Below are 26,112 nucleotides of genomic sequence, written 5' to 3' on the forward strand. Positions count from 1 at the left end.
TGGGTCCGCCATCCGCATGCAGCTGCCCCGCGGACGTGCCCATGCATTGCGGACTGCAATTTGCGGTCTGCAGCATCAACATGGCCGGCACACAGCTGTGGGCATGAGCCCTAATGCTGTACAATCGTGTCAGAGGAGTGGAGGTCAGAACAGGACCTCACAGTAAGGGTCCATTCACACGTCCGTTTTTCTTTCCTGATCTGTTCCGTTTTTTGCGGAACAGATCTGGACCAGATCTGGACCCATTCATTTTCAATGTGTGCTGTCCGTTTCCGTTGTTCCGTTCCGCATGTCCGTTTAAATATAAAACATGTCCTATTCTTTTCCGCAAAATTCGGATCCTGGTACAATACAAAGTCAATGGATCCGCAAAAAACGGAAGACATTCGGATGTCATTACGGATGTCATCTGTTTTATGCGGATTCCGTTCCTGGAAATTGCATTTAAATTTTTTTGTTTCAAAGAAATCCAAACAACTTTATTTGCTTATTGACATTTATACATGTTTCCGTTTTTTGCGGATCCGCAAAAAACGGATGACATACGGATGACATACGGAAACATTTTCAGGAACAACGTATCCGCAAAAAACGGACTGAAAATCGGGATATAGAAAAATACTGACGTGTGAATGTAGCCTAAGAGCTCATGCCCACGGCCGTGTGCTGGCCGGGCCCGTGCTGCAGACCGCAAATTGCAGTCCGCAATGCATGGGCACGACTATGGGGCAGCCGCATGCGGGTTGCGGACCCATTGGTGTGGGGGTGCACACAGCCGATGCCAGTGTATTGCGGACCCCCTGTATGCATGAGCCCTAACACACACACCGAGATCCTAGCATTGAACTTCATCATGTGTGTCTGGCCTAGAACTTTTTTTTTAAAGCAAAAACTATCTTTAACGTAACAAAAAACCTGGAGTGAAGATATGGCCCCCACAGAATCCTGATCTGAAAATTAACCAATTTGTTTGGGATTACATGAAAGGAGAATTTGAGCAAGCCTACATTCACAGAAGATGTTTAGTTTGTAGTGTTGGGCGTGAATATTCGAATCGTGAACATTAATCGCGAATATTGGCACTTCAAGAATTTGCTATTATTTTGAATATAATGATATATATTCGTAATTTCGAATATTCTAGATTTTTTTTCGAATAGTAACCTCCCTTCTTGCTTGTGGGCCAATGAGAAGGTTGCAATGTCTTTGTCTGAACTTAGCAACATCCCTAATAACCAATAGGAAAGCTGTCTACCTCTTTAGTATATAAGACCCTCCCCAGCAGCCCTTGTATGCAGTATTTTGCAGATCTGAGAGAGACAGCAGTGTTATTGCTGTGCTCTCTGCTTTCTTGTGTCATTACATTAGATAGTTAGCTTATATATATATATATATATATATTTAATACAGATAGTTAGTGTACCGTAGGTTAGATAGTGTACCGTAGGTTAGATAGTGATATAGTGTAGCTGATAGGTTCTGTTGTCCATACATAAATGCTACATACTGTACATACATAGTGCTGTGATGTCACAGGTTCACTACAATACTTAGTGCACCAATCACTAATAAGTAGTCAGACCTGTTAAAATGTGAAGTTGCACGTATTGTGCCAAAGTATTCGCATCATTAGAGCTGATTTCGCAATCGCAAATATATTGGAGCACTCTATCTGCATATAAAGCTTTTGTAATGTTCTGCCGTGCCAACCATTTTCCCCAGTCTTAGGAAACTTCTAGCAACTTGAAAAATGTAGCTATAGTAACACACGCCCGAATTGAACGCGCATTACGCTCATAGTACATTGCCGATTTCGCAATCAAGACCATATTTGCTAATTTGTGAATTCGCTACTATATGATGAATATTCTACCAAATATTTGCAAAATATCAAAAATTTCAATATTTTTCCTGCCTCTCATCAGTTAGTTCTCCAAGATATTTGAAACAGCCTCCCTGATGAGTTTCTTCAAAAACTCAAAAATTCATCCTGTTTTGAATGCAAAGGGTGATCTGGTCACACCGAATATTGATTTGATTTAGATTTCTCAGTTGTTCGTTCACTTTGTATGTTGTTAATTGCTAAAAAAAAACTAGCACTTCTAATTTTAAAAGCATTCCTATCTTGCAGTATTTTTTAATATCTGCATAAAATGTTTGTATAGTAATGTATATATTACATGCAATAACCCTTTGCAATTATTATATATTTTTTGAAGTGTTTTGTGATAATTTGTTTCTCTCTTGTTTTACAGCTGATTTTGTTACACATGAAAAGCAAAAATGCTGCTACTTCAAATTTAGCTCTATTATACAATATAATAAAATAGCAAAGGCTCAGCTATGGATATATTTTAAACCTGTCCAAAAACGCACCACAATTTTTGTACAGACCTACAGATTACCCAGATATTTGAATGATAATTTGCGGTCTACTGGAATCAGACCACTAAAGCTTGAAATTAATCCTGGACCCGGGATTTGGAAAAGCATTGATGTGAAAACTGCTCTTCAAAATTGGCTTAAACAACTTGAATCCAATATTGGCATTGAAATCAAGGCTACTGATGAAAATGGAAGAGATATTCCAGTTGGCCATCATGGCTCAAATGAAGATGGACTGGTAGGTTACAAAAAAAGAATATGTTAATTATGGAAACTAAAACATGCAATGCTATAATTCTAACATAGACAGATATAGATAAAACATAAGAAGGGAAATCCAATGCATAGGGTTGTATGCATGTGGCTTATATAATTACAAAGGACACAGGTCCATCAAATTCAACCAAATCAATTATACAAAATTGTTAGAATTGTCAGATTTAATTATACCCTTCAATACAGTTCGATATTAGATAAGCATCTAGGACTTTCTAAAATGTTGATACTATCTGCCATGATTATCTCTTTGGGTTCCATAGTTTAACTACTCTGACTGTAAAGAACCCTTTCCTGTATTAATGTCTAAGGCGACTTTCACACTAGCATTTTTGCTGGATCCAACAGGGCTCAGAAAAAATGCTTACGTTACTGATAATACAACCATCTGCATCTGCTATGATCGGATCCGGTTGTATTATCTTTAACATAGCCAAGACAGATCCGTCATGAACATAATTGAAAGATCAGTTTTCTATTGTGTTAGATTTCCCATGATGGAAAGTAAACTGCAACTTGCTGCGGTTTGCTGTCCGGTGTGGGAATGCAACCAAATGCAACGGAATGCTTTTTGGGGCATTCCGTTCTGTTCAGTTATGTTTTGTCACCATTGACAATGAATTGGAACAAAACGGAAGCATTTTTCGCCGATATTTAGATCCTATGATGGAAAATAGAAACGCTTTTTTCGCCACACAAAATGATTGTCCTCCGGTTCTTTGAACAAATAAATCATATGCTATGCCAGTTTCTAGTATTGATTACACATGTATTTATACATAAATTATATCACCTCTAAGGCGTCTCCTATTCAAGATGAATAAGCCTCTCATTATTGTTATGAAGTAGATGTGGATCTGCTGTATCGCTTGAACAGATTTGGCTTAGAGCTTCTCCTAATGGTGTTAAGTGGCCCCTTGGTTTTCACCCTTTAACCCCTGTACAGGGTTCTGGACTTTGCAGGGAACCACCAGGCCACAACATAGTAACATACACTGCCTGTCGCCACCTGGATTTAACTAAGAAAATAGTAATGAGTCTCCTATTGGATAATTACTGCATGGGTGATTATCTTTCAGCTGGCAATAAGTTATTTAACCCCAACTGGTGCAATGAGTTGCTTCTCATTTCTTAAAAAACATGTCGAAAGACACATCTTGTGGTCATGGAAAAGATGTTAGCCTGTTTGACAAGGGTCAAATCACTGGCATGCATCAAGCAGAGAAAACATCTAAGGAGATTGCAGGAACTACTAAAATTGGGTTAAGAACTGTTCAATTATTAAAAACTGGAAGGATAGTGGGGACCCATCGTATTCGAGGGAGAAATGTGGCAGGAAAAAAATCCTGAATGATCATGATCGTCAATCACTTAAACGTTTGGAGAAATCAAATCGAAGAAAAACAACAGTAGAACTCAGGGCTATGTTTAATAGTGAAAGTAAGAGCATTTCCACACGCACAATGCGAAGGGAACTCAAGGAAATTGGGACCGAACAGCTGTGTAGCCGTAAGAAAACCACTAATCAGTGAGACAAACAAGAAAAAAAAGCTTCAATTTGCTAGAGAGCATAAAGATTGGACTCTGGCGCAATGGAAGAAGGTCATGTGGCCTGATGTAATGGGTGCATCAGGGTAAGAAGAAAGGCAAAGGCAAATGAAGTGATGCACCCATCATGCCTAGTGCCTACTGTACAAGCCTGTAGAGGCAGTGCTATGATCTGGGGTGGTTGCAGTTGGTCAGGTCTAGGTTCAGCAACAGTATGTGCTCCAAGAATGAGGTCAGCTAACTACCTGAACATACTGAATGACAAGGTTATTCCATCAATGGATTTTTTCTTCCCTGATGGCAAGGGCATATTCCAAGATGACAATGCCAGGATTCATCGGGCTCAAATTGTGAAAGAGTGGTTCAGGGTTCATGAGACATCATTTTCACACATGGATTGGCCACCACAGAGTCAAGACTTTAACCCCTTTGAGAATCTTTGCGATGTGCTGGAGAAGGCTTTGTGCAGCAGACTCTACCATCATCAATGCAAGATCTTGGTGAAAAATTAATGCAACACTGGATGGAAATAAATCTTGTGACATTGCAGAAGCTTATTGAAACAATGCCACAGCGAATGCGTACCGTAATTAAGGCTAAAGGCTTTTTTATTGATGGCTACATTTTTTGGGACCGGCAGTGTACTTTATAAGGCTGAAAGAACTGTTCAATTATTAAAAACTGGAAGGATAGTGGGGACCCATCGTATTCGAGGGAGAAATGTGGCAGGAAAAAAATCCTGAATGATCATGATCGTCAATCACTTAAACGTTTGGAGAAATCAAATCGAAGAAAAACAACAGTAGAACTCAGGGCTATGTTTAATAGTGAAAGTAAGAGCATTTCCACACGCACAATGCGAAGGGAACTCAAGGAAATTGGGACCGAACAGCTGTGTAGCCGTAAGAAAACCACTAATCAGTGAGACAAACAAGAAAAAAAAGCTTCAATTTGCTAGAGAGCATAAAGATTGGACTCTGGCGCAATGGAAGAAGGTCATGTGGCCTGATGTAATGGGTGCATCAGGGTAAGAAGAAAGGCAAATGAAGTGATGCACCCATCATGCCTAGTGCCTACTGTACAAGCCTGTAGAGGCAGTGCTATGATCTGGGGTGGCTGCAGTTGGTCAGGTCTAGGTTCAGCAACAGTATGTGCTCCAAGAATGAGGTCAGCTAACTACCTGAACATACTGAATGACAAGGTTATTCCATCAATGGATTTTTTCTTCCCTGATGGCAAGGGCATATTCCAAGATGACAATGCCAGGATTCATCGGGCTCAAATTGTGAAAGAGTGGTTCAGGGTTCATGAGACATCATTTTCACACATGGATTGGCCACCACAGAGTCAAGACTTTAACCCCTTTGAGAATCTTTGCGATGTGCTGGAGAAGGCTTTGTGCAGCAGACTCTACCATCATCAATGCAAGATCTTGGTGAAAAATTAATGCAACACTGGATGGAAATAAATCTTGTGACATTGCAGAAGCTTATTGAAACAATGCCACAGCGAATGCGTACCGTAATTAAGGCTAAAGGCTTTTTTATTGATGGCTACATTTTTTGGGACAGGCAGTGTACTTTATAAGGCTGAAAGAACTGTTCAATTATTAAAAACTGGAAGGATAGTGGGGACCCATCGTATTCGAGGGAGAAATGTGGCAGGAAAAAAATCCTGAATGATCATGATCGTCAATCACTTAAACGTTTGGAGAAATCAAATCGAAGAAAAACAACAGTAGAACTCAGGGCTATGTTTAATAGTGAAAGTAAGAGCATTTCCACACGCACAATGCGAAGGGAACTCAAGGAAATTGGGACCGAACAGCTGTGTAGCCGTAAGAAAACCACTAATCAGTGAGACAAACAAGAAAAAAAAGCTTCAATTTGCTAGAGAGCATAAAGATTGGACTCTGGCGCAATGGAAGAAGGTCATGTGGCCTGATGTAATGGGTGCATCAGGGTAAGAAGAAAGGCAAATGAAGTGATGCACCCATCATGCCTAGTGCCTACTGTACAAGCCTGTAGAGGCAGTGCTATGATCTGGGGTGGCTGCAGTTGGTCAGGTCTAGGTTCAGCAACAGTATGTGCTCCAAGAATGAGGTCAGCTAACTACCTGAACATACTGAATGACAAGGTTATTCCATCAATGGATTTTTTCTTCCCTGATGGCAAGGGCATATTCCAAGATGACAATGCCAGGATTCATCGGGCTCAAATTGTGAAAGAGTGGTTCAGGGTTCATGAGACATCATTTTCACACATGGATTGGCCACCACAGAGTCAAGACTTTAACCCCTTTGAGAATCTTTGCGATGTGCTGGAGAAGGCTTTGCGCAGCAGACTCTACCATCATCAATGCAAGATCTTGGTGAAAAATTAATGCAACACTGGATGGAAATAAATCTTGTGACATTGCAGAAGCTTATTGAAACAATGCCACAGCGAATGCGTACCGTAATTAAGGCTAAAGGCTTTTTTATTGATGGCTACATTTTTTGGGACAGGCAGTGTACTTTATAAGGCTGAAAAGAACTTACGTCCAACAAGTTCTATCATCCTGCAAAGTTGATCCAGGGGAAGGCAAAAGCACTCATGAGGTTAAAACTAATTTTCCTCACCTGAAAGAAAAAAGAAATCTCAACTCTGACCCTTGCAATCAGAATAACTCCTTGGATCAAAAATCCTTTTGTAGAAATCTAGAAATTATGTGTAACCCCATGAGGTCCAAGGCAATCTTCCTAATTTTAGGGGAAAAAATTCCTTCCCACCTCCTATCAGGCAATCAGAATAACTCTCTGGATCAATTACTCTTTTCTAGAATTCTTGTAACTATAATCTGAAATATTACTACACTCCAGAAATTTATCTAGACCACTCTTTTTACTGTTTTCACCATCACCACTTCATTAGGCAGAGAGTTTCATAGTCTCACTGCTCTTCCAGTAAAGAACACCTATGCTGGTGCATAAACCTTCTTTAATCTTGAGATAGAAGATGTCCCATCATCACAGTCACAGTCCTGGGTTGGAATAGATGATGGGAGAGATCGATGTATTGACCCCTGATAGTTATTGGATATATTGATAGTAATACATAGTTATTAGATCTCCCCTAAGCTGCATTTTTCAAAACTAAATAACCCTAATATCGGTAATTCTAAATCATTCTGGGTACTGTAGTCCACCAATTTCACTAACTACTTTAGTGCATGGGTGTGCAAAATTTTACACAACACTCCATGTGTAGTCTGACTAAGGAGTAATAAAGTGGCAGAACTATACTGTTTTCATGTGCATCTACAGTATGTTCCTTTTCATGCACCCCTCAATCTCATTAGCTTTGGTAGCAGCTGTCTAACAATGTTTGCAACAGTTAAAAGGAATCTGTCACCAAAAAATGGAATGTAATCTTCAAGCAGCATGTTAAAGAACAGTGGAAGCTGAGCACATTTAGATATAGTTTTGTGAAAAAAGATTACAAAAAACTTTTATCCATTTAACCTCTGCTCTGTGTAATTTTAGTGGTGCTGTCAATCCCCGAGTGGCACCACCCAAATTACTCTGATGCATAAAAAGAGCAGAGGTTAAAATAAATAAATTACACATTTTACAACAGGCAAAAGCCGGTACACGGGAAGACGAACATAGAACCGCACACCTTTGCAGGACACTAGAACCTATTGCTCAGGCACCTTCCCATAGGGAAAAGTACCTTAAGCACCCCAATCTGGCCAGCCATTGTGCAGGCTGGCCCCCTAAGAACCGGAGAAAGTGCACAACCCTATGGGCATGGGGATAGAGAGTTCTTTCCCGCAAGAAGCATCCTGTATGGTGGGACAGTGCAACTCTAGTGCCAGTGGCTGGGCCCCAATTTTATTGTTTATTGTTCCCCAATTTAATTTAATCTGTATGCAGTCATATGATAACTGTGGCCTAGGTGCATTACTGTATAGGTATCAACATTAAAAATCATCAGCCATGTTCTTGCCCGTGCTTTCAGCTTATTTAGTTATTTCTGTAATATTTGACAATCAAGCTAGATAAAGGACTTAACCAACCACTATAATGCCCCCCAAATGCCTGGGCAACTTATACAGGTAATACTTACCCTGCTCTCTGGTTCTCCCCAGCACCTGCGTCGCTCCTGATGCCCACATGGCAGCTGCTGCATCTTCCCATCGCGTGGATCAAAACATCTCTCAACGGGGAGGGGTGGGGACAGCCAATAGCCTGCCACGATGAGGACGAGCCTCCCTAGCAACGCGGGTGATGCAGCAGCGTTTGTGCAGGCATCAGGAGTGATGCGGGTGCTGGGCAGGGGGTAAGTATAACCTGTATGAGGTGCCTGGGCAGAAGTCTCATTTATTTATTTTTTTCTTAAAGAAACTGGCCATGCATCTGTATAGTGTACTGGTTAACATTCTGAGCTGTATGGTAGAAGCTTGTGAGTTCAATTGTAAAAAATGTGTACCGTAATTGCTATATATATATATATATATATATATATATATATATATATAGATCCAGAAAAACGGGCGGCACTCCAATGGATAATAAAAGTAAGTGAACCTTTATTCACCTAGGTGGTGCAACGTTTCGGCTCTGCACTTGAGCCTTTTTCAAGCAAAGATACAACTCAAATCACAGCATTATATACAGGTAAATCAATTAGCATATTCAACATGTGATCACACTCCACCCAGTGGGTGTGTTACAGATTGTGACAGTCATGTGTAAAAACAATGTAAACATTGCATATTAAAAAACAATGAACAAAGTGCAGATCAAATAGAAAATACATGTAGCATACATGTCATATACAATGTAACTAGGAATGAATAACACGAGTGTCAGTTAAAACAATCGATCTATCCGATCGGTGCGCTTTAGTCTAATATACTTTACAGGAGGGAGGAACAGAGAGGAGGGGCAATCAAGCAGACATACCAAGAAGGCGGGGTGATTTGTGTCATGCCGCTGCTCATACTTCTGATATATATATGAATGCATATGTGGAAAACTGCTACTGATGTTTTAGCCATAATATATTTATATATATTATAATATATTATATATTCTAAAATATATACAGTATATACAGTCATGTGAAAAAATTAGGACACCCTTTGAAAGCATGTGGTTTTTTGTAACATTTTTAATAAAAGGTTATTTCATCTCCGTTTCAACAATACAGAGAGATTAAAGTAATCCGACTAAACAAAGAAAACTGAAGAAAAGTCTTTTCAAGATCTTCTGTAAATGTCATTCTACAAAAATGCCTATTCTAACTGAGGAAAAAGATAGGACACCCTTGCCCCTAATAGCGAGTGTTACCTCCTTTGGCTGAAATAACTGCAGTGAGACGGTTCTTGTAGCCATCTACCAGTCTTCGACATCGGTCTGAGGAAATTTTACCCCACTCCTCAATGCTGAACTTTTTCAGCTGTGAGATGTTTGAGGGGTTTCTTGCACGTACAGCCCTTTTCAAGTCACCCCACAGCATCTCAATGGGATTCAAATCTGGACTTTGACTTGGCCATTCCAGGACTCTCCATTTCTTCTTTTTCAGCCAATCTTTGGTTGATTTACTAGTATGTTTTGGGTCATTGTCATGTTGCATGGTCCAGTTCCGCTTCAGCTTTAATTTTCTAACTGATGGTCTCACATGTTCTTCAAGCACCTTCTGATACACAGTAGAATTCATTATGGATTCTATGATGGTGAGCTGACCAGGTCCTGCTGCAGCAAAGCAGCCCCAAACCATGACACTTCCACCTCCATGCTTCACAGTTGGTATGAGGTTCTTTTCTTGGAATGCTGTGTTTGGTTTACGCCAAACATGTCCTCTGCTGTTGTGTCCAAATAATTCAATTTTGGACTCATCTGCCCAAAGAACATTATTCCAGAAGTCCTGGTCTTTGTCAACTTTATCTCTGGCAAATGTCAGTCTGGCCTCGATGTTTCTTTTGGAAAGCAAAGGTTTCCTCCTTGCACACCTCCCATGCAAGTTAAACTTGTACAGTCTCTTTCTGATTGTAGAGGCATGTACTTCTACATCAACAGTAGCCAGAGCCTGCTGTAGTTCTCGAGATGACACTTTAGGGTTTTTGGAGACCTCTTTTAGCATCTTGCGGTCTGCTCTTGGGGTGAACTTGCTGGGGCGACCAGTCCTGGGCATGTTGGCAGTTGTTTTGAAAGCCCTCCACTTGTAGACTATCTTCCGGACAGTGGAATGGCTGATTTCAAAATCTTTTGAGATCTTTTTAAATCCCTTCCCAGACTCATAGGCTGCTACAATCTTTTTTCTGAAGTCCTCTGACAGCTCTTTTGCTCTCACCATGGTGCTCACTCTCACTTCAACAGTCAGGAGCACACCAAACTAAATGTCTGAGGTTTAAATAGGGCAAGCCTCATTCAACATGCAGAGTAACGATCTACTAATTATGTGCACCTGGTGTGATATACCTGTGTGAGATCTGAGCCAATTTAAGAGGGAATACATGTGAGGGTGTCCTATCTTTTTCCTCAGTTAGAATAGGCATTTTTGTAGAATGACATTTACAGAAGATCTTGAAAAGACTTTTCTTCAGTTTTCTTTGTTTAGTTGGATTACTTTAATCTCTCTGTATTGTTGAAACGGAGATGAAATAACCTTTTATTAAAAATGTTACAAAAAACCACATGCTTTAAAAGGGTGTCCTAATTTTTTCACATGACTGTGTATATATATATATATACACTACGTGCAGAATTATTAGGCAAATGAGTATTTTGACCATATCATCCTCTTTATGCATGTTGTCTTACTCCAAGCTGTATAGGCTCGAAAGCCTACTACCAATTAAGCATATTAGGTGATGTGCATCTCTGTAATGAGAAGGGGTGTGGTCTAATGACATCAACACCCTATATCAGGTGTGCATAATTATTAGGCAACTTCCTTTCCTTTGGCAAAATGGGTCAAAAGAAGGACTTGACAGGCTCAGAAAAGTCAAAAATAGTGAGATATCTTGCAGAGGGATGCAGCACTCTTAAAATTGCAAAGCTTCTGAAGGGTGATCATCAAACAATCAAGCGTTTCATTCAAAATAGACAACAGGGTCGCAAGAAGCGTGTGGAAAAACCAAGACGCAAAATAACTGCCCATGAACTGAGAAAAGTCAAGCGTGCAGCTGCCAAGATGCCACTTGCCACCAGTTTGGCCATATTTCAGAGCTGCAACATCACTGGAGTGCCCAAAAGCACAAGGTGTGCAATACTCAGAGACATGGCCAAGGTAAGGAAGGCTGAAAGACGACCACCACTGAACAAGACACACAAGCTGAAACGTCAAGACTGGGCCAAGAAATATCTCAAGACTGATTTTTCTAAGGTTTTATGGACTGATGAAATGAGAGTGAGTCTTGATGGGCCAGATGGCTGGATTGGTAAAGGGCAGAGAGCTCCAGTCCGAATCAGACGCCAGCAAGGTGGAGGTGGAGTACTGGTTTGGGCTGGTATCATCAAAGATGAGCTTGTGGGGCCTTTTTGGGTTGAGGATGGAGTCAAGCTCAACTCCCAGTACTACTGCCAGTTTCTGGAAGACACCTTCTTCAAGCAGTGGTACAGGAAGAAGTCTGCAAGGTAAGAAAAACATGATTTTCATGCAGGACAATGCTCCATCACACGCGTCCAAGTACTCCACAGCGTGGCTGGCAAGAAAGGGTATAAAAGAAGAAAATCTAATGACATGGCCTCCTTGTTCACCTGATCTGAACCCCATTGAGAACCTGTGGTCCATCATCAAATGTGAGATTTACAAGGAGGGAAAACAGTACACCTCTCTGAACAGTGTCTGGGAGGCTGTGGTTGCTGCTGCACACAATGTTGATGGTGAACAGATCAAAACACTGACAGAATCCATGGATGGCAGGCTTTTGAGTGTCCTTGCAAAGAAAGGTGGCTGAATTGGTCACTGATTTGTTTTTGTTTTGTTTTTGAATGTCAGAAATGTATATTTGTGAATGTTGAGATGTTATATTGGTTTTCACTGGTAAAAATAAATAATTGAAATGGGTATATATTTGTTTTTTGTTAAGTTGCCTAATAATTATGTACAGTAATAGTCACCTGCACACACAGATACCCCCCTAAAATAGCTAAAACTAAAAACAAACTAAAAACTACTTCCAAAAATATTCAGCTTTGATATTAGTGAGTTTTTTGGGTTCATTGAGAACATGGTTGTTGTTCAATAATAAATTTAATCCTCAAAAATACAACTTGCATAATAATTCTGCACTCCCTGTATATATATATATGTAAATATATTATGGCAAAAAACTTTTATATATATATATATATATATATATATATATATATATGTTTAAATTAAGTTTAGCATCTATTTCTGAAAATTTTCTGATGGGATTTGAACTCACAACCTTCTATGTTACAGCCCAGAATGTTAACCACTACAGTATACAGCTGCATGGCCAGTTACTTAAAAAAAAGGAATAAATATGAGACTTCTGCTATATAGGAATACTTACTACTGGTAACAGCAGAAGTTTTTTTATTTTATTTAAGTAACTGGCCATTCAGCTTTATAGTGTAGTGTTTAACATTATTGGCTGTAATGTAGAATGTTGTGAGTTTGAATCCCACCAGAAACTTTTCAGAGGCTAAATTAGATTTAAATACACTGGTGTGTCCCCAAGCACTGACTCCATATATGGACATAGCTATATATTAAGTCAGAGCAGAGACTCCTTAGCTGAACTAGAGTCCTGACACGCTCCCCTCTTCAGAGCAGGGGAGCCTGGTTAAATACTCAGGTTCACCCATTGACTTCCATTGTGCTCAGGTGCTCTGTAGAGCACCCGAGCATCGGAAAGTGTTCTACTCGAGCACACAAGCACTTTGGTGCTCGACCAGCACTAACTATGTACAGTACCATTTACAAAGACTTTTTGTTTTCTGTCTCATAACACGTTCTTTACCCATGTGCATAGATTGTCCTCTAGTTCCTGTATTTGTAGCTTCAGTACAAGGCTCTTGTGTGGTACAGTATTAAATGATTTAGAAAAATTCAGATATGTTGCATCGGCCGCATGACCAACATCCATATTTGCACTTACCTCCTTATGGAAACCAAGCATGTTGGTTAGGTATGATCTGTTTGGCATGAATTCATGCTGTTTGTTGGTAATAAATTTATTCACCACTATAGACTTTTGCAGCTTATCTCTCAGAACACCTTTAAATATTTTGCATACCACAAATATCAAATTTACCAGATGGGTGTTACTTTTCTCATATAATGGTACAACATCTGCCATCCTCCAGTTCTGTGGCACTGACCCTGTGTCTATCGATTACTGAACTCCGTTCCCTCAGTACTCGTGGATGAATGTCATCTGAATATTTGAATTGCTCAGATGCCTCTATATTTGAAAAAGGGATATTTGACAGAGAATCTATAAGATTAATATCTCCAACTTCCCTTTATCTTTTTTGATTATATTCCCTACTGTTAGAGGGCTAGTATTTAATTTTATTTTTTATTTATTTTTTTATTTATTGTAATGTCAATAGCAATTTGTTTTTCTTTGGCTAATTTAGCCAAATGTATCTAATTTTTACATTTTCTGTGGAACTCTTTGCAAGTCTGAAATCACACGACCGGGTGGGTTTTCCCATAATGCCTTGCTGTCAGCCTCAGCCTATGAGAAGGGATGATATTGGTTTATGTATTAGATACCATGTAAGGTCCCAGGTAGACACTAATTTTCAGATCAGCCACTAACATAATAGGATGTGTTATAGACACAGCAATTAGATGCACAAAGACATTGAGTTTAGGGTCGTAGAGGGATTATGTTAGAGATTGGGAAGATAGTATTTAGTTAAGCAGATAGAACTACTTAATATAAAGACATGTTTTAGCACTAGGGATAGGATACTGTTCATTTATATTCAGACTCTGTTTGCTAAAACTCTGTGGCAAAGCTTCTGCAGTTAACAAATAGTGATGAGCGGCATAGGCAATATTCGAATTCGCAATATTTCACACATTTTTGGATGAACATTTGCCATAAATTCGCAAATTTGAGAATTTGTGATCTCCAGTCATTTTCTTGATTGCGAAAATCAGCAATGTAATATATTCATGATAAAAATTCTCGATTAGAATATTCGCAATAAACACTAAGGGGTAGGCAACTTTCCTATTGTTTGCTAGGGATGTTGCCAATATTTGTGATAAAGTCTAAATAAATTCACAATAAATTTGCAATTAGAATATTCGCGATCAATACTATTTGCGAATACGAATATATAGCACTATATTCTAAATATTTGCAAATTCTCAAAGTGGCGATAATCGCGATTAAAATTCACGATTCGAATATTTGCGCTCAACACTATTAACAAATATAGCATAAGCTGTCACGGATGTAATAGGGGAGAACACCAAAAGACAACAAGAAGGAAGGGGAAAGACACTAGGCCTCACCGCTAGGGAAGGAAAAGGGTCACCACCTATAAAACCCTGCTCCTGGCCCTAATTCCTATCCGTATGGGCACCTCTCGATGGTAGAGATGCCCATACACAGGAACCTATTTAGGTGCACCTGTGAGGCCTGGGCCTTATCAGCCAGTCTTGAGAGGGACTCACAGACTCCTCCCTCCTCCCATTGCTAGCATGGTCACATGCTGGAGGTAACTGGTGAGTTGTCTGTAAGTCGGCCTCATGCTCCTGTAATTTGCCCACTGGCTCCTGGTAATGCCTATACGGCACAGGTAGGTGAGTGTTAGGTTCCCGAGCTACTTGTGAAACCTTGGCGCAGTGCTCGGGCTCAGACATGTCGTACACCGTAGGATATGTTGGCTAATCTCTTAATTTTAAAATCAGTTTGAAGTTTTAGTAAGACCGCAGAGTGCACCTGTCTTTGCTATTATTTAGTTATATTGCTATATTGAGTATCACATCCACATAAATCCTATCTTGTGTAGGATGTCTATTGTGGTACTTGTGGTTCGCTCCGGGCATCCTCCACTGTATGCATTTTTGCTGGGGATCGTCATTAGCAATGGGCCACAAGTGCAGGAATTGCTCCCCTATATATATATATGCACAAACGCATGTGGGTTTGAGCACTTCCTGCTTGTTTAATACCACGCCATTCTTTTCAGTTTGTATCCAAAGCCCTGTTGCAAAGCAAATGCAGTTACTGCTGCTGCCGCTACTACCACCAATACCTGCACAATTCCTGCCTTGTGAATCAGGTTCCATAAAGTATTACAGCTGCTCCTGAAAGAGGGAGAATTTTTGGACCATATTTTCAGAACAAGTCATTGATTTTTCTAAGGCCCCTTTCACACGGGCGAGTTTTCCGCGTGGGTGCAATGCGTGAAGTGCATGCATTGCACCCAAACTGAATCCTGACCTATTCATTTCAATAGGGCTGTTTACATGAGCAATGTTTTTCACGCATCACTTGTGCATTGCGTGAAAATCGCAGCATGTTCTATATTCAGCAATTTACAAGCAACGCAGGCCCCATAAATGTGAATAGGGCTGCGTGAAAATCGCATTGCATCCGTAAGCAAGTGTGGATGCAATGCGATTTTCACAGATGGTTGCTAAGGAGATGATGAGATGAGCCCCAGGACCCCATAAAAGTCCATTTACTTTATTATGTTCCATTATAACATGGTTATAATGGAAAATGATAGCATTCTTTAATACAGAATGCTAAGTAAAATGTCCTTTAAGGGTTAAAAAATAATGAAAAAATGACTTACCTCATCCACTTCATCGTCGTTATCGTATTCTTTCTTCTTCTTGCAGGACCTGCAAAAGGACCTGCACTGATGTCATCTGACTTCATTCAGCAGGACCTGCGCTGACGTCACCACGCTCATCACGTGGTGAGCGCGGTGATGTCAGTGCAGGTGCAGCTGAATGAAGATAGAAGGACCTTCTATCTTCATGCAGAAGGACCTGCACTGATGTCATCTGACTTCATTCAGCAGGACCTGCGCTGACGTCACCGCGCTCAAGTGAAGTCAGATGACATCAGCGCAGGTCCTTTGCAGGTCCTGCAAGAAGAAGAAAGAAGACGATAACGGCTGTGGGATCAAGTGGATGAGGTAAGTCATTTTTTTATTATTTTTTAACCCCTAAAGGACATTTTACTTAGCATTCTGTATTAAAGAATTCTATTATTTTCCATTATAACCACGTTATAATGGAAAATATTAAAATCTACAGAACACCGAACCCAAACCCGAAATTCAGTGAAGAAGTCCAGGTTCGGGTCTGGGTACCACATACAGTTTTTTATAACACGTGTGCAAAACACATTAAAACGCTTTGCACTTGCGCTAAAAAACGCAGACAAAACTGACTAAAATTGGGTGCGCACTCATGCTGGTTTCCCACAAGGCACCCGCAATGCATCCATACCTTTTCCGCGATGCCGTGTGAAAGGGGCCTAATACTATTGAGTATAGTATAGTGAGTATATATTCACTGCCAGGTATCTGCCCTCAATATGGGAAATTTTTTGGAATGTTTCTTAATTTTAAAAAGCATTACTAATCTGACAGTGTTGTGTGCTATTAGTGTCCACGATTCATTTGCCTATAGCCATATAATTGACAGTCACTTTGACATTAATTTTGATATTTTTACATTAAAGAGCTTGAAAGAGAAGAGAGGAAATAATTTAATAAATAAAAATAAAAAATAAAGACAAGAGAGAAAAAATATTGCTTAGGAGACCTTAGAGTCACTTGCACAAATTTTCAGGCCAATTGAAGCACTTTTGATTAAGGCCAAATTTTTGCATTACCAAATCGAATCTTCATATCAACGGACCAAAAAATTCACTGAATTATGTTTTCTTCACATGTAGTATATCTAGATACTTCAGTATCCCTATTTACCAGAACATGATCACAGTGTGTAGAACTGGACATTTTCCCTATTTAAAGTGCATTTCAAAAGTCTTCAGACCCTTCTTTTTTATTTATTTTTTTACATCTCAAGTTGCTGAATTTTCCCACATGAATCTGCAGTCAGTGGAGTCCACCTGTGGTAATTTCAGGTGATTGGATATGATCTGGAAAGACACACTCCTGTCTAATAGCTGACAATGCATGATAAAGCAAAATCCAGTCAGGAGGAAGTAACAGCCTGTAAAGCCCAGATACATAATCTTGTGGAGACACAGATCTGGAGATGGGTTAAAAAAAAAAAAAGTAGTCACTGGTTAATCTTCAAAACATCCTCTGTGCAGATGGGAATAACTTCTAGAAATGGTGGTGGCAGCATCATACTGTGAGAGTGTTTGTCAGCGGCTGGGACAGGGATATTGGTCTGAGCTGAGAGAAAGCTGAATGGAGCAAAGTACAGAGATATTCTTAATGGAAACCTGATCCAGTTGTTTTTTTTGGACCTCAGACTGGGCTAAAGGTTTACCTTAAAACAAGACGATGACCCTAAGCACACATCCATAACAACACTGCAGTGGCTTAGGGACAACTCTGTAAATGTTGCTGAGTGTCCCAGCCAGAGCCCTGATTTGAGCCCAATTGAACATCTCTGGAGAGACCTGAAAATGACTGTCTAATAATGGTCCACATCCAACCTGAAAGAGCTTGAGGGAATCTGCAGAGTGTAGCAGAACAAAAAATAAATAAATCCAGATGTGCAAACCATGTGACATCATTCTCAAGAAGACTGGAGACAGTAATCGCTGCAAAGGGTGCTTCAACAAAGTACTGAGTAAAGAATCTGAATACTTATGTGAATGCAAAATTTGAAATGTGAATGCAAGTATTGAGTGAAGAATGATGGGGAAAATTTTGAACTTATTTTTATTTTATCACAAGTCCGTAACATAAAATGTGCAAAAAGTTAAAGGGGATGAAGACTTTCTGAATACACTAAATGCAGCTTTTTCTATAATTGCAGGTTTTTGTTGCTTCGTTTTGAAGAAATTTATTGCATAATAAATTAAAGTTTACCATATTATGGATGTTGTCCAAGTGCTCCTGGGTTTTCACATCTAATAGAGCAGGCATCCTCAAACTGCGGCCCTCCAGCTGTTGCAAAACTACAACTCCCAGCATGCCCAAGCAGCCTACGGGTATCAACCTACAGCAGGGCATTGTGGGAGTTGTAGTTTTACAACAGCTGGCGGGCCACAGTTTGAGGATGCTTGTAATAGAGTATAATTTCTCTTTGACAAGACAGACAGATACAGCAATTTATCTCCTTTGGTCATTTCCTCCACCAAAGAAGCAATTGTCATGAATTGTTGATAAAAACTTACACTTATAGCACAACTAGAAGACTCAATGTTCCAATTAATTTTGGAATAGTTAAAATCCCATAAAATAAAGACACCATTATTTCTAACTGTCTTACCCATTTGTTGCAGTATTTTATCCTTGGCCTATTTGGCAGTTAGGTTGTTTATAACAAACTCCAATTGATAGTTTACCATTGTTACCCATATTCATCCATAAAGAGTCCAAACTCAGTGTCTTCCCCATTACTGTCATTTAGTTGGATTTTACAAACTTTTGCTTCTTTTCTGAAACCGTATAAACCCCACCCCCTTTTTGTTACCCAGCCAATGCTTTTATCTAGCCAGGTTATGCCCACTACTCACAATCTATGTCATAAAAATTTCCAGTTCATCCTTTTATTTTTCAGACTCCTGGCATTTGCCAGCAGACCTTTGATATCACCAACAGCTCTTCTTTTTTGGGTGTATAACTGTATACTTATTTCTAGTCACCCCCCTATATTCTGCAGTAACCACAGCCCCTACTAAATTCCCACTGTCCCCTCCTACTATATACCACTCTTTCTATTCTATCCCCAATTTGGTATGACCACTCTCCCTCTCCCCAGATCCTAGTTTAAAAGCTTATCGAGCAATCTAACAACTCTTTCCCCACCACAGCAGCACCCTACCCTGGACTGATCCCACTAATAAGGAAAGACTACACCCTGGAGTGTTTTTGTCTGCAGTGCCATTTCAGCCCATTAAAGAGGACTTTTCACCAAAAAATATGAAATACAATCTGACAGCACCATATTGTAGAGCACGAGAAGCTGAGAAGATTGATAGATAGTTTTGTGGGAAAATATTCAGTCAAACCTATAATTTATACATTTACATCTCAGCTTTTTTCTACCTTTTGTGAGCAGCATCGGTACAGGAGGGACGTGTTATCAGTGACTGACTGTGCATAAGAGATAGCTGTCAGTCACTGGTAACTCCTCCTCCCTGTAAAAGTTTTACTGACTCTTTTCTCAAAACAAATATATACATCTGCTCAGCTCCTCCCGCTCTATAACATTGTGGTTTCAGATTGCATTGCATTTTTGGTGATAGGTTCTCTTTAACTATTGTTTAGTAGAGTGTATTTGAAGAAGTGATGGCAGATAAAAACAAAGCACAATTGTATCCTTCCTGCCTTCACTAAAAACGCTGCCAAGAACATGATTGTCTTCCTTGGAGTTGGTTTTCCCTAGTGCCAGTCCTAGAGGGGCCACCTGTACCACAACATCAGATTGGGAACAGTTTTAGACTGTAAAATACATGCTTGCAGTCACTTTGCATTAAGTGTAAGTTTGGCTAGCAAAGTTTGAAACAAATAGAACATATCCCAAACAAGAGAGAATAATAATGGAAAGCTAAAATTATGTCTGTGTGTCCATCTATGAAACAGCAGCAACTAGGTTACGTGACATTATTAACACATCAATTCATCAGAGAGCTATTTCACAATATGTTATACACAAATATCTACTTTACATACCTTATATACTTCATTTATCCCTTATTATTTTTGTTATTGTTAATATTTATTTAGTTATGTACACGATATGATGTATATGATACACACACATATGATATATATATATCAAGCGAGAAAGGCTCATGTACGAGCCGAAACATTGCTTATTTCCACCACATGGGTGAATAAAAACTTACTGTTTTACTGAAGAACCGTTTGGAGTGCAGTCCGATTTTTTTTTTTTGCTGTCTATAAGTGGGTAAGCACCTGTTACCATACTTGGACATTGCACCCGTCTTTTTCTGTTATACCCCTAATTTTGGTGGTGCTGCCAAAGTTTTCTCACTATATATATATATATATATATATATATAAAAAAATAAAGAATTCCGAGGCACATCCAATTTGTAGAAAAGTAGAAAAGGCTTTATTCACCAGACATGCGACGTTTCAATCCTCTCAATGGGATTTTTCTCAAGCAGTCACTGCTTGAGAAAAATCCCATTGAGAGGATTGAAACGTCGCATGTCTGGTGAATAAAGCCTTTTTCTACTTTTCTACAAATTGGATGTGCTGCGGAATTCTTTATTTTTACATTTTGGAGGTGGATCGCCCCCACAGCCGCTGGCACTCCGACTGCACCTTGTTGACAGCGGTGCTGCCCACGCCATCTTTATTTATATATATATTATAAAGCATGATAATGAATATTTCTATAGAAATGCATTTTTCATGTTAAGATGTAGCAGTTCTAAACTTGAGTGGGATATCATATCTCACTGTGATATCACAATACACATAAAACTGCTAAAGGGGTTGTTCCGCTTCAGCAAGTGCCATTTAACATGTAGACAAAGTTAATAGAAGCAATTTGCTAGTATATTCTGAGTGCTGATTTGATACATTTTTTCATTGTATTTTACTTTTCTCGTATCCAGGGCTTATGACCACTTTGCAATCCAGCAGTGCTGGCTGTGCTTGCACACCATAGAAAAAGGTGCAGGACTCTCTCGTGGCTGGGTCCGTGGGAGTGTCCATAGGATAGAACTTGTTTCTATTGTTTGCAAACACAACCACCACTGCTGGATTGGAATGAAAATTGTATAATGCAATGCAAAATTGAATCTAGCCAGCAAATGGATAACAATACATTAGTAAGTGGCTTGTATTAACTTTCTCTCTTGATAAATGCCATTTGCTGAACTGAGACAACCCTTTTAAGAGCTATTGAAAAAGTGAGTCACATTTTCTTTACTTGTTAAGAATCAAGATGAGTATCGCTACATCTGTATTAAAAATACTTTTTAAATGTGTACACTATAGTATAGAATGTTAATTATTGTTTTTTGCCATCAGAATCCATTCATAGAGGTCAAAGTTATGGACACTCCAAAAAGATCCCGGAGAGATTTTGGCCTAGACTGTGATGAGCATTCTACAGAGTCTCGGTGTTGTCGATATCCACTGACTGTAGATTTTGAAGCCTTTGGATGGGACTGGATTATTGCACCAAAAAGATATAAAGCCAATTACTGCTCCGGGGAATGTGGAGTTGTATTTTTGCAAAAATATCCTCATACACATCTGGTTCAACAAGCAAACCCTAGGGGTTCAGCAGGCCCCTGCTGTACGCCAACTAAAATGTCTTCGATCAACATGTTGTATTTCAATGAAAATGAACAAATTATCTATGGGAAAATTCCTGCAATGGTGGTAGATAGATGTGGTTGTTCCTAAGTATTGTATTCATTCTCCAATAATAAGATATATGTTTTGATTTACTTCAAAGTTAAGGAACTGTGGCAATGTGTAACGTCAGGAACAGTGGAGGATGTAAACTTTAAAGGATGGGAGGGGTGGGAGGGCGGGGGGGAAGGGTGGTCAAAGAAAGCGTTTATGCTTAGTGCAATTTTCCAAACTTTACCCCTGACAGAATCACACTATTTTAAATCCATTAGCCAAAACATTCCCTAAAGTATATATGTAAGTATCATGGTATAAATTGCCCACATATTAACACATACAGTTCTCAAGTGATAGAATCATATGGTAGTGCCAGCCATAAACTGGTAGTGCCAGCCATTAACAAACTTACAATAGAACCATCCATAATACTTGTATTAGTGGCAGTCCCATATCATAAATGTGATAATAGTGTCTATATAACAGTTTCAGACACATCCACATCCTTGTAACAGCAATAGTTCCCATACAGTTAATCCACATCATTGTCCAATGCAAAACACAAGGTCACATTTGGAGAGCATTGGCTGGCTGTTGTTCCCTTTTGATTTCCTCTGCCAGATATCAGAGATTAGCATAAGAAAAATAACACTGGAGGAATGAAATGATAAAATTTAATTATGGATACTAAAAGGGTTTTTGAGAATGTTAAATGACCGTGCATAACTTTGTAGCTTAAAGAAATATTGTAAGTAATATATTTTAGATCATGATGGTCTGACCAAAGAAGTGCCTATCAATCAATAAAACATTAATAGTCTGCTGTGCTTTCCTCTACAGCCAATAAAACCTCGATTTAGATCAAGATAATACTCTTTTTTTCTTCTTCTAACAATCACATTCAGCAGTGTCTGCTCTTCCTGCTGTATAACATGCTGCCTACAGATTTGGCTACTTTATTTATTTTTTCTCCTAACGCAGTGAAATCCCGCGCATGCCCAGTACTATCTTCTACTGGAGCTTGAGGGTGCCGGTGACCTTATCCGACGCAGGCACAGAGAGACAAGATGAAGCTGATGCCAGAAAGATAGTACTGGGCATGCGTGGGATTTCGCCGCGTCGGGAGAAAAAAAAGCCGCCCAGTGCAGTGAATACTAATGAGCTGGGCGGCACTAGGAGACGGCAGTTGGGGCGCGGCTGGGCACAGAACTGAATGAGGGACAGCCCCTTGGGCACAAAGTAAGGTAATTTGCATATTGATAAAAACACTTTTTATAAGTAATGGAAAGGCAGCGAGGGGCGATAATGGTATTCTTTAATTAAGCATATTAAGATCAATAAAAGAATATATGTCACTTTATATGCTCTAACAGTCTGTCAGTATGCCTTTAAGACTTTAACTTGGTCATTCCAAAACGTTAAGTTTATTCTTCTTTAACCATTCTTTGGTAGAACGACATGTGTGTTTAGGGTTATTGTCTTGCTGCATGACCCATGTTATTTTGAGACATCTCCCTGTAGAATTTGTTGGTATAATTCAGAGTTCATTGTTCCATCAATGATGGCAAGCTGTCCTGGCCCATATGCAGCAAAACAGACCCAAGCCACGATACAACCACCACTATGTTTCAGAGATGTGGTTAGGTTTTTATGCTGGAATGCAGTGTTTTCCTTTCACTAACCAAAACACTTCTTATTTAACCCCTTCACGCATTTGGAAGTAACTACGTCCAAATCGCAAGTAATTTATCGCATTTGGACGTACAGTCACGTCCAAACTGCTTACCGGGACTGTGACACTACAAAGGAAGATAGCAATGGACCAATCAGAGTGATCCTTTGTCGGCGATCACTCTGATTGGTTAGTCTCTGCAGACTAACCAATCAGAGTTCTTCAGTGTAAAAATGCCGGTTTCAGGCTGTGATCTCCAAGCTGAAGATCACAGCCTGAAATCAGCTATGACCCCCACTGTGCCCCTAGTGATATAATGACCCCCAGTGCCCCTGATGCTGCCATTATCCCCCCTCGATGCCCCCTGCATCCCATCTCAGTCCTTCTCTGACATCAGCAGAAAGTGTCAGCTGTAACTTACAGCTGACACTCTACTGCTACAGCTGAAATATGTGCTGGCACTGATGTTGGCCATTTAACCCCATAGATGATATGGTCAGTAGCCACCAGCAGCATCCATGGGGTTGAGAGGAAAGTTGCTCCTTTTCTATTCCATCAGGCCACCACTGCTGCAATGGCAGCGGCCCGATGGTTGCCATGGGAACTGGACACCTTACAAAGTTTTCCAGGCTGTCATGCACCTAAGGCTGATCAGCCTTAGTGTAAGTATAGCACTGACTATACAGTGCATTGCAATAGATGACTATTGCAATGCACTGTATAGCCATCAGGAACACTGATCCAAATGGGTCTTAATAAAAAAAAAGTGCAAAATAAATGAAAAAATAAATAAAAATAAAATAAAAACTGTCTTTTCTCATACGCGTTCATTTATGTCATGAAAAAATAAAGAAACTACACATAATTGGTATCGCCACGCCCTTAATGACCTGATATAACAGTATCATGTTTCTAATCCTGTGTGGTGAACACTGTAAAAAAATAATTGTGGGATGCATGATCTCCTGTTAGCCCTTGTGAAAATTCTAAATGTGGGGCTAAAGCAACATTGTATTGGAAATAAAAGTACATTTTTAATTTTTTGGAAACGCTTATTGGGTCAAAGCATTCATTTCACCTCTAGATTTATTTCCTGAGGGGGTGTAGTTTCCAAAATTAGGTCACTTTGGGGGGTTTTCTTTCTCGGGGTACCTCAGGGTCTCTTCAAATGTGAGATGGCACCTGAAAAAACATTCCAGCAAAATCTGCCCTCCGTTAACAATATGGCTCTTCTTTCCTTCTGCGTCCTGCAGAGTGCCCTTACAGCAAATTATAATCACTTATATGGGGTGTTTCTGTAAACTTCAGAATCAGGGTAATAAATATTGAGGTTTGTTTGGCTATTAACCCTTGCTGTGCGACATTAAACATTGATTAAAATGGAAAATCTGCACAAAAAAAGGAAATGTAAAAATTTTGCTTTAATTTTTGTGGAACACCTAAAGGGTTAACAAAGTTTGTAAAATCAGTTTTAATGTAGGGGTGTAGTATCCTAAATGGGGTCATTTATGGGTGGTTTCTACTATGTAAGCCTCACAAAGTGACTTCTGAACTGGTTCTTAAAAGTAGACATATGGGGAATCTAAAGTAATTATTTTATGAAATATCACTATCCGTTTTAAAAGCAGGCAAATTATAAAACATTTAATAGCTAATTTTTCCAAATTTTCAGCATTTTTTTTTTTAATGCATAAAGGGGAAAAGGTATCAACTCAAATTCACCACTAACATAAAGTTTGAGAAAACAATCTCAGAATGGCCTGGATAAGTAAGGGCTGTTTCACACGAGCGGATGCCGTGCGTGGCATCCGCTCCGTGAAAGAGTGCCAAGACCCGATGCAGACTGCAGAGGCACGGAGCATTAACATGACTGATAATGCTCCGTGCCTCTCTGTGATCTCTTTACTACGAAATCACAGTGACAACTGTGATTTCGTAGTAAAGAGATCACAGAGAGGCACGGAGCATTATCAGTCATGTTAATGCTCCGTGCCTCTGCAGTCTGCATCGGGTCTTGGCACTCTTTCACGGAGCGGATGCCACGCACGGCATCCGCTCGTGTGAAACAGCCGTATAAGCCTTCCAAAGTTGTTACTAGATAAACTGGCATTTTGTCCAAACTGGCTGTGGATGAAGTGATTATATCAGAAAGTTCTATTTTGGTCTTATCTGTTCAAAAAACAGTGTTTTAATAGCCTTTTTTTTTTAAATGGATCCACAAAAAAAATGGCAGGTACTCCCTTCCATTCAAACATAGAACATGTCCTATTATTGCCCGCAAATCACGTTCCGTGGCTCCAGTGTCCGCAAAAAAAACAGAATGCATACAGAACACATCCGTATATCTTTCGTATCCAATCCGTTTTTGTTGAACCATCTATTAAAAAAAATTTATGCCCAACCCAATTTTTTTGTGTACTTACTGTTTAAACATTATTGTATGCTTCCGTTTCCATTTGCGATCCACAAAAAACGGATCACAAACGGAAACCAAATGGAACGGAATCGGAAACACTACTGAAACAAAAAAATGGATCAGTTTAAAACGGACCGCAAAACCATACGGTCGTGTGCAGGAGGCCTAACTCTTTTTTGAAGGGGATGGGAAAAAAAACAGCAACACTGCCATTGAGTTTTTATGTAATCAATTTACAGCATTCATTTTTCAGCATAAATAACATTATAACATTATTCTCCTGGTCACTACAATTACAGTGATACCAAATACATATGTTTTTTATTT

General features: G+C 39.5%; 1 protein-coding gene across 1 annotated transcript in view; it reads left to right on the forward strand.

The window, feature by feature from the left end:
- The window catches only part of MSTN (myostatin), a 61,638-nt gene extending 39,193 nt beyond the window's left edge, over positions 1 to 22,445 (forward strand). The window contains exons 2-3 of the mRNA XM_044303894.1: positions 2,256 to 2,623; positions 21,371 to 22,445. Coding sequence (XP_044159829.1) covers positions 2,256 to 2,623; positions 21,371 to 21,751 — 749 coding nt within the window. The 3' untranslated portion in view covers positions 21,752 to 22,445. The remainder of the gene's footprint in view (positions 1 to 2,255; positions 2,624 to 21,370) is intronic.
- Positions 22,446 to 26,112: the final 3,667 nt, after the last annotated feature.

The sequence above is a fragment of the Bufo gargarizans genome, chromosome 8, assembly GCF_014858855.1.
Source record: "Bufo gargarizans isolate SCDJY-AF-19 chromosome 8, ASM1485885v1, whole genome shotgun sequence".
In the NCBI taxonomy this organism is placed as follows: domain Eukaryota; kingdom Metazoa; phylum Chordata; class Amphibia; order Anura; family Bufonidae; genus Bufo; species Bufo gargarizans.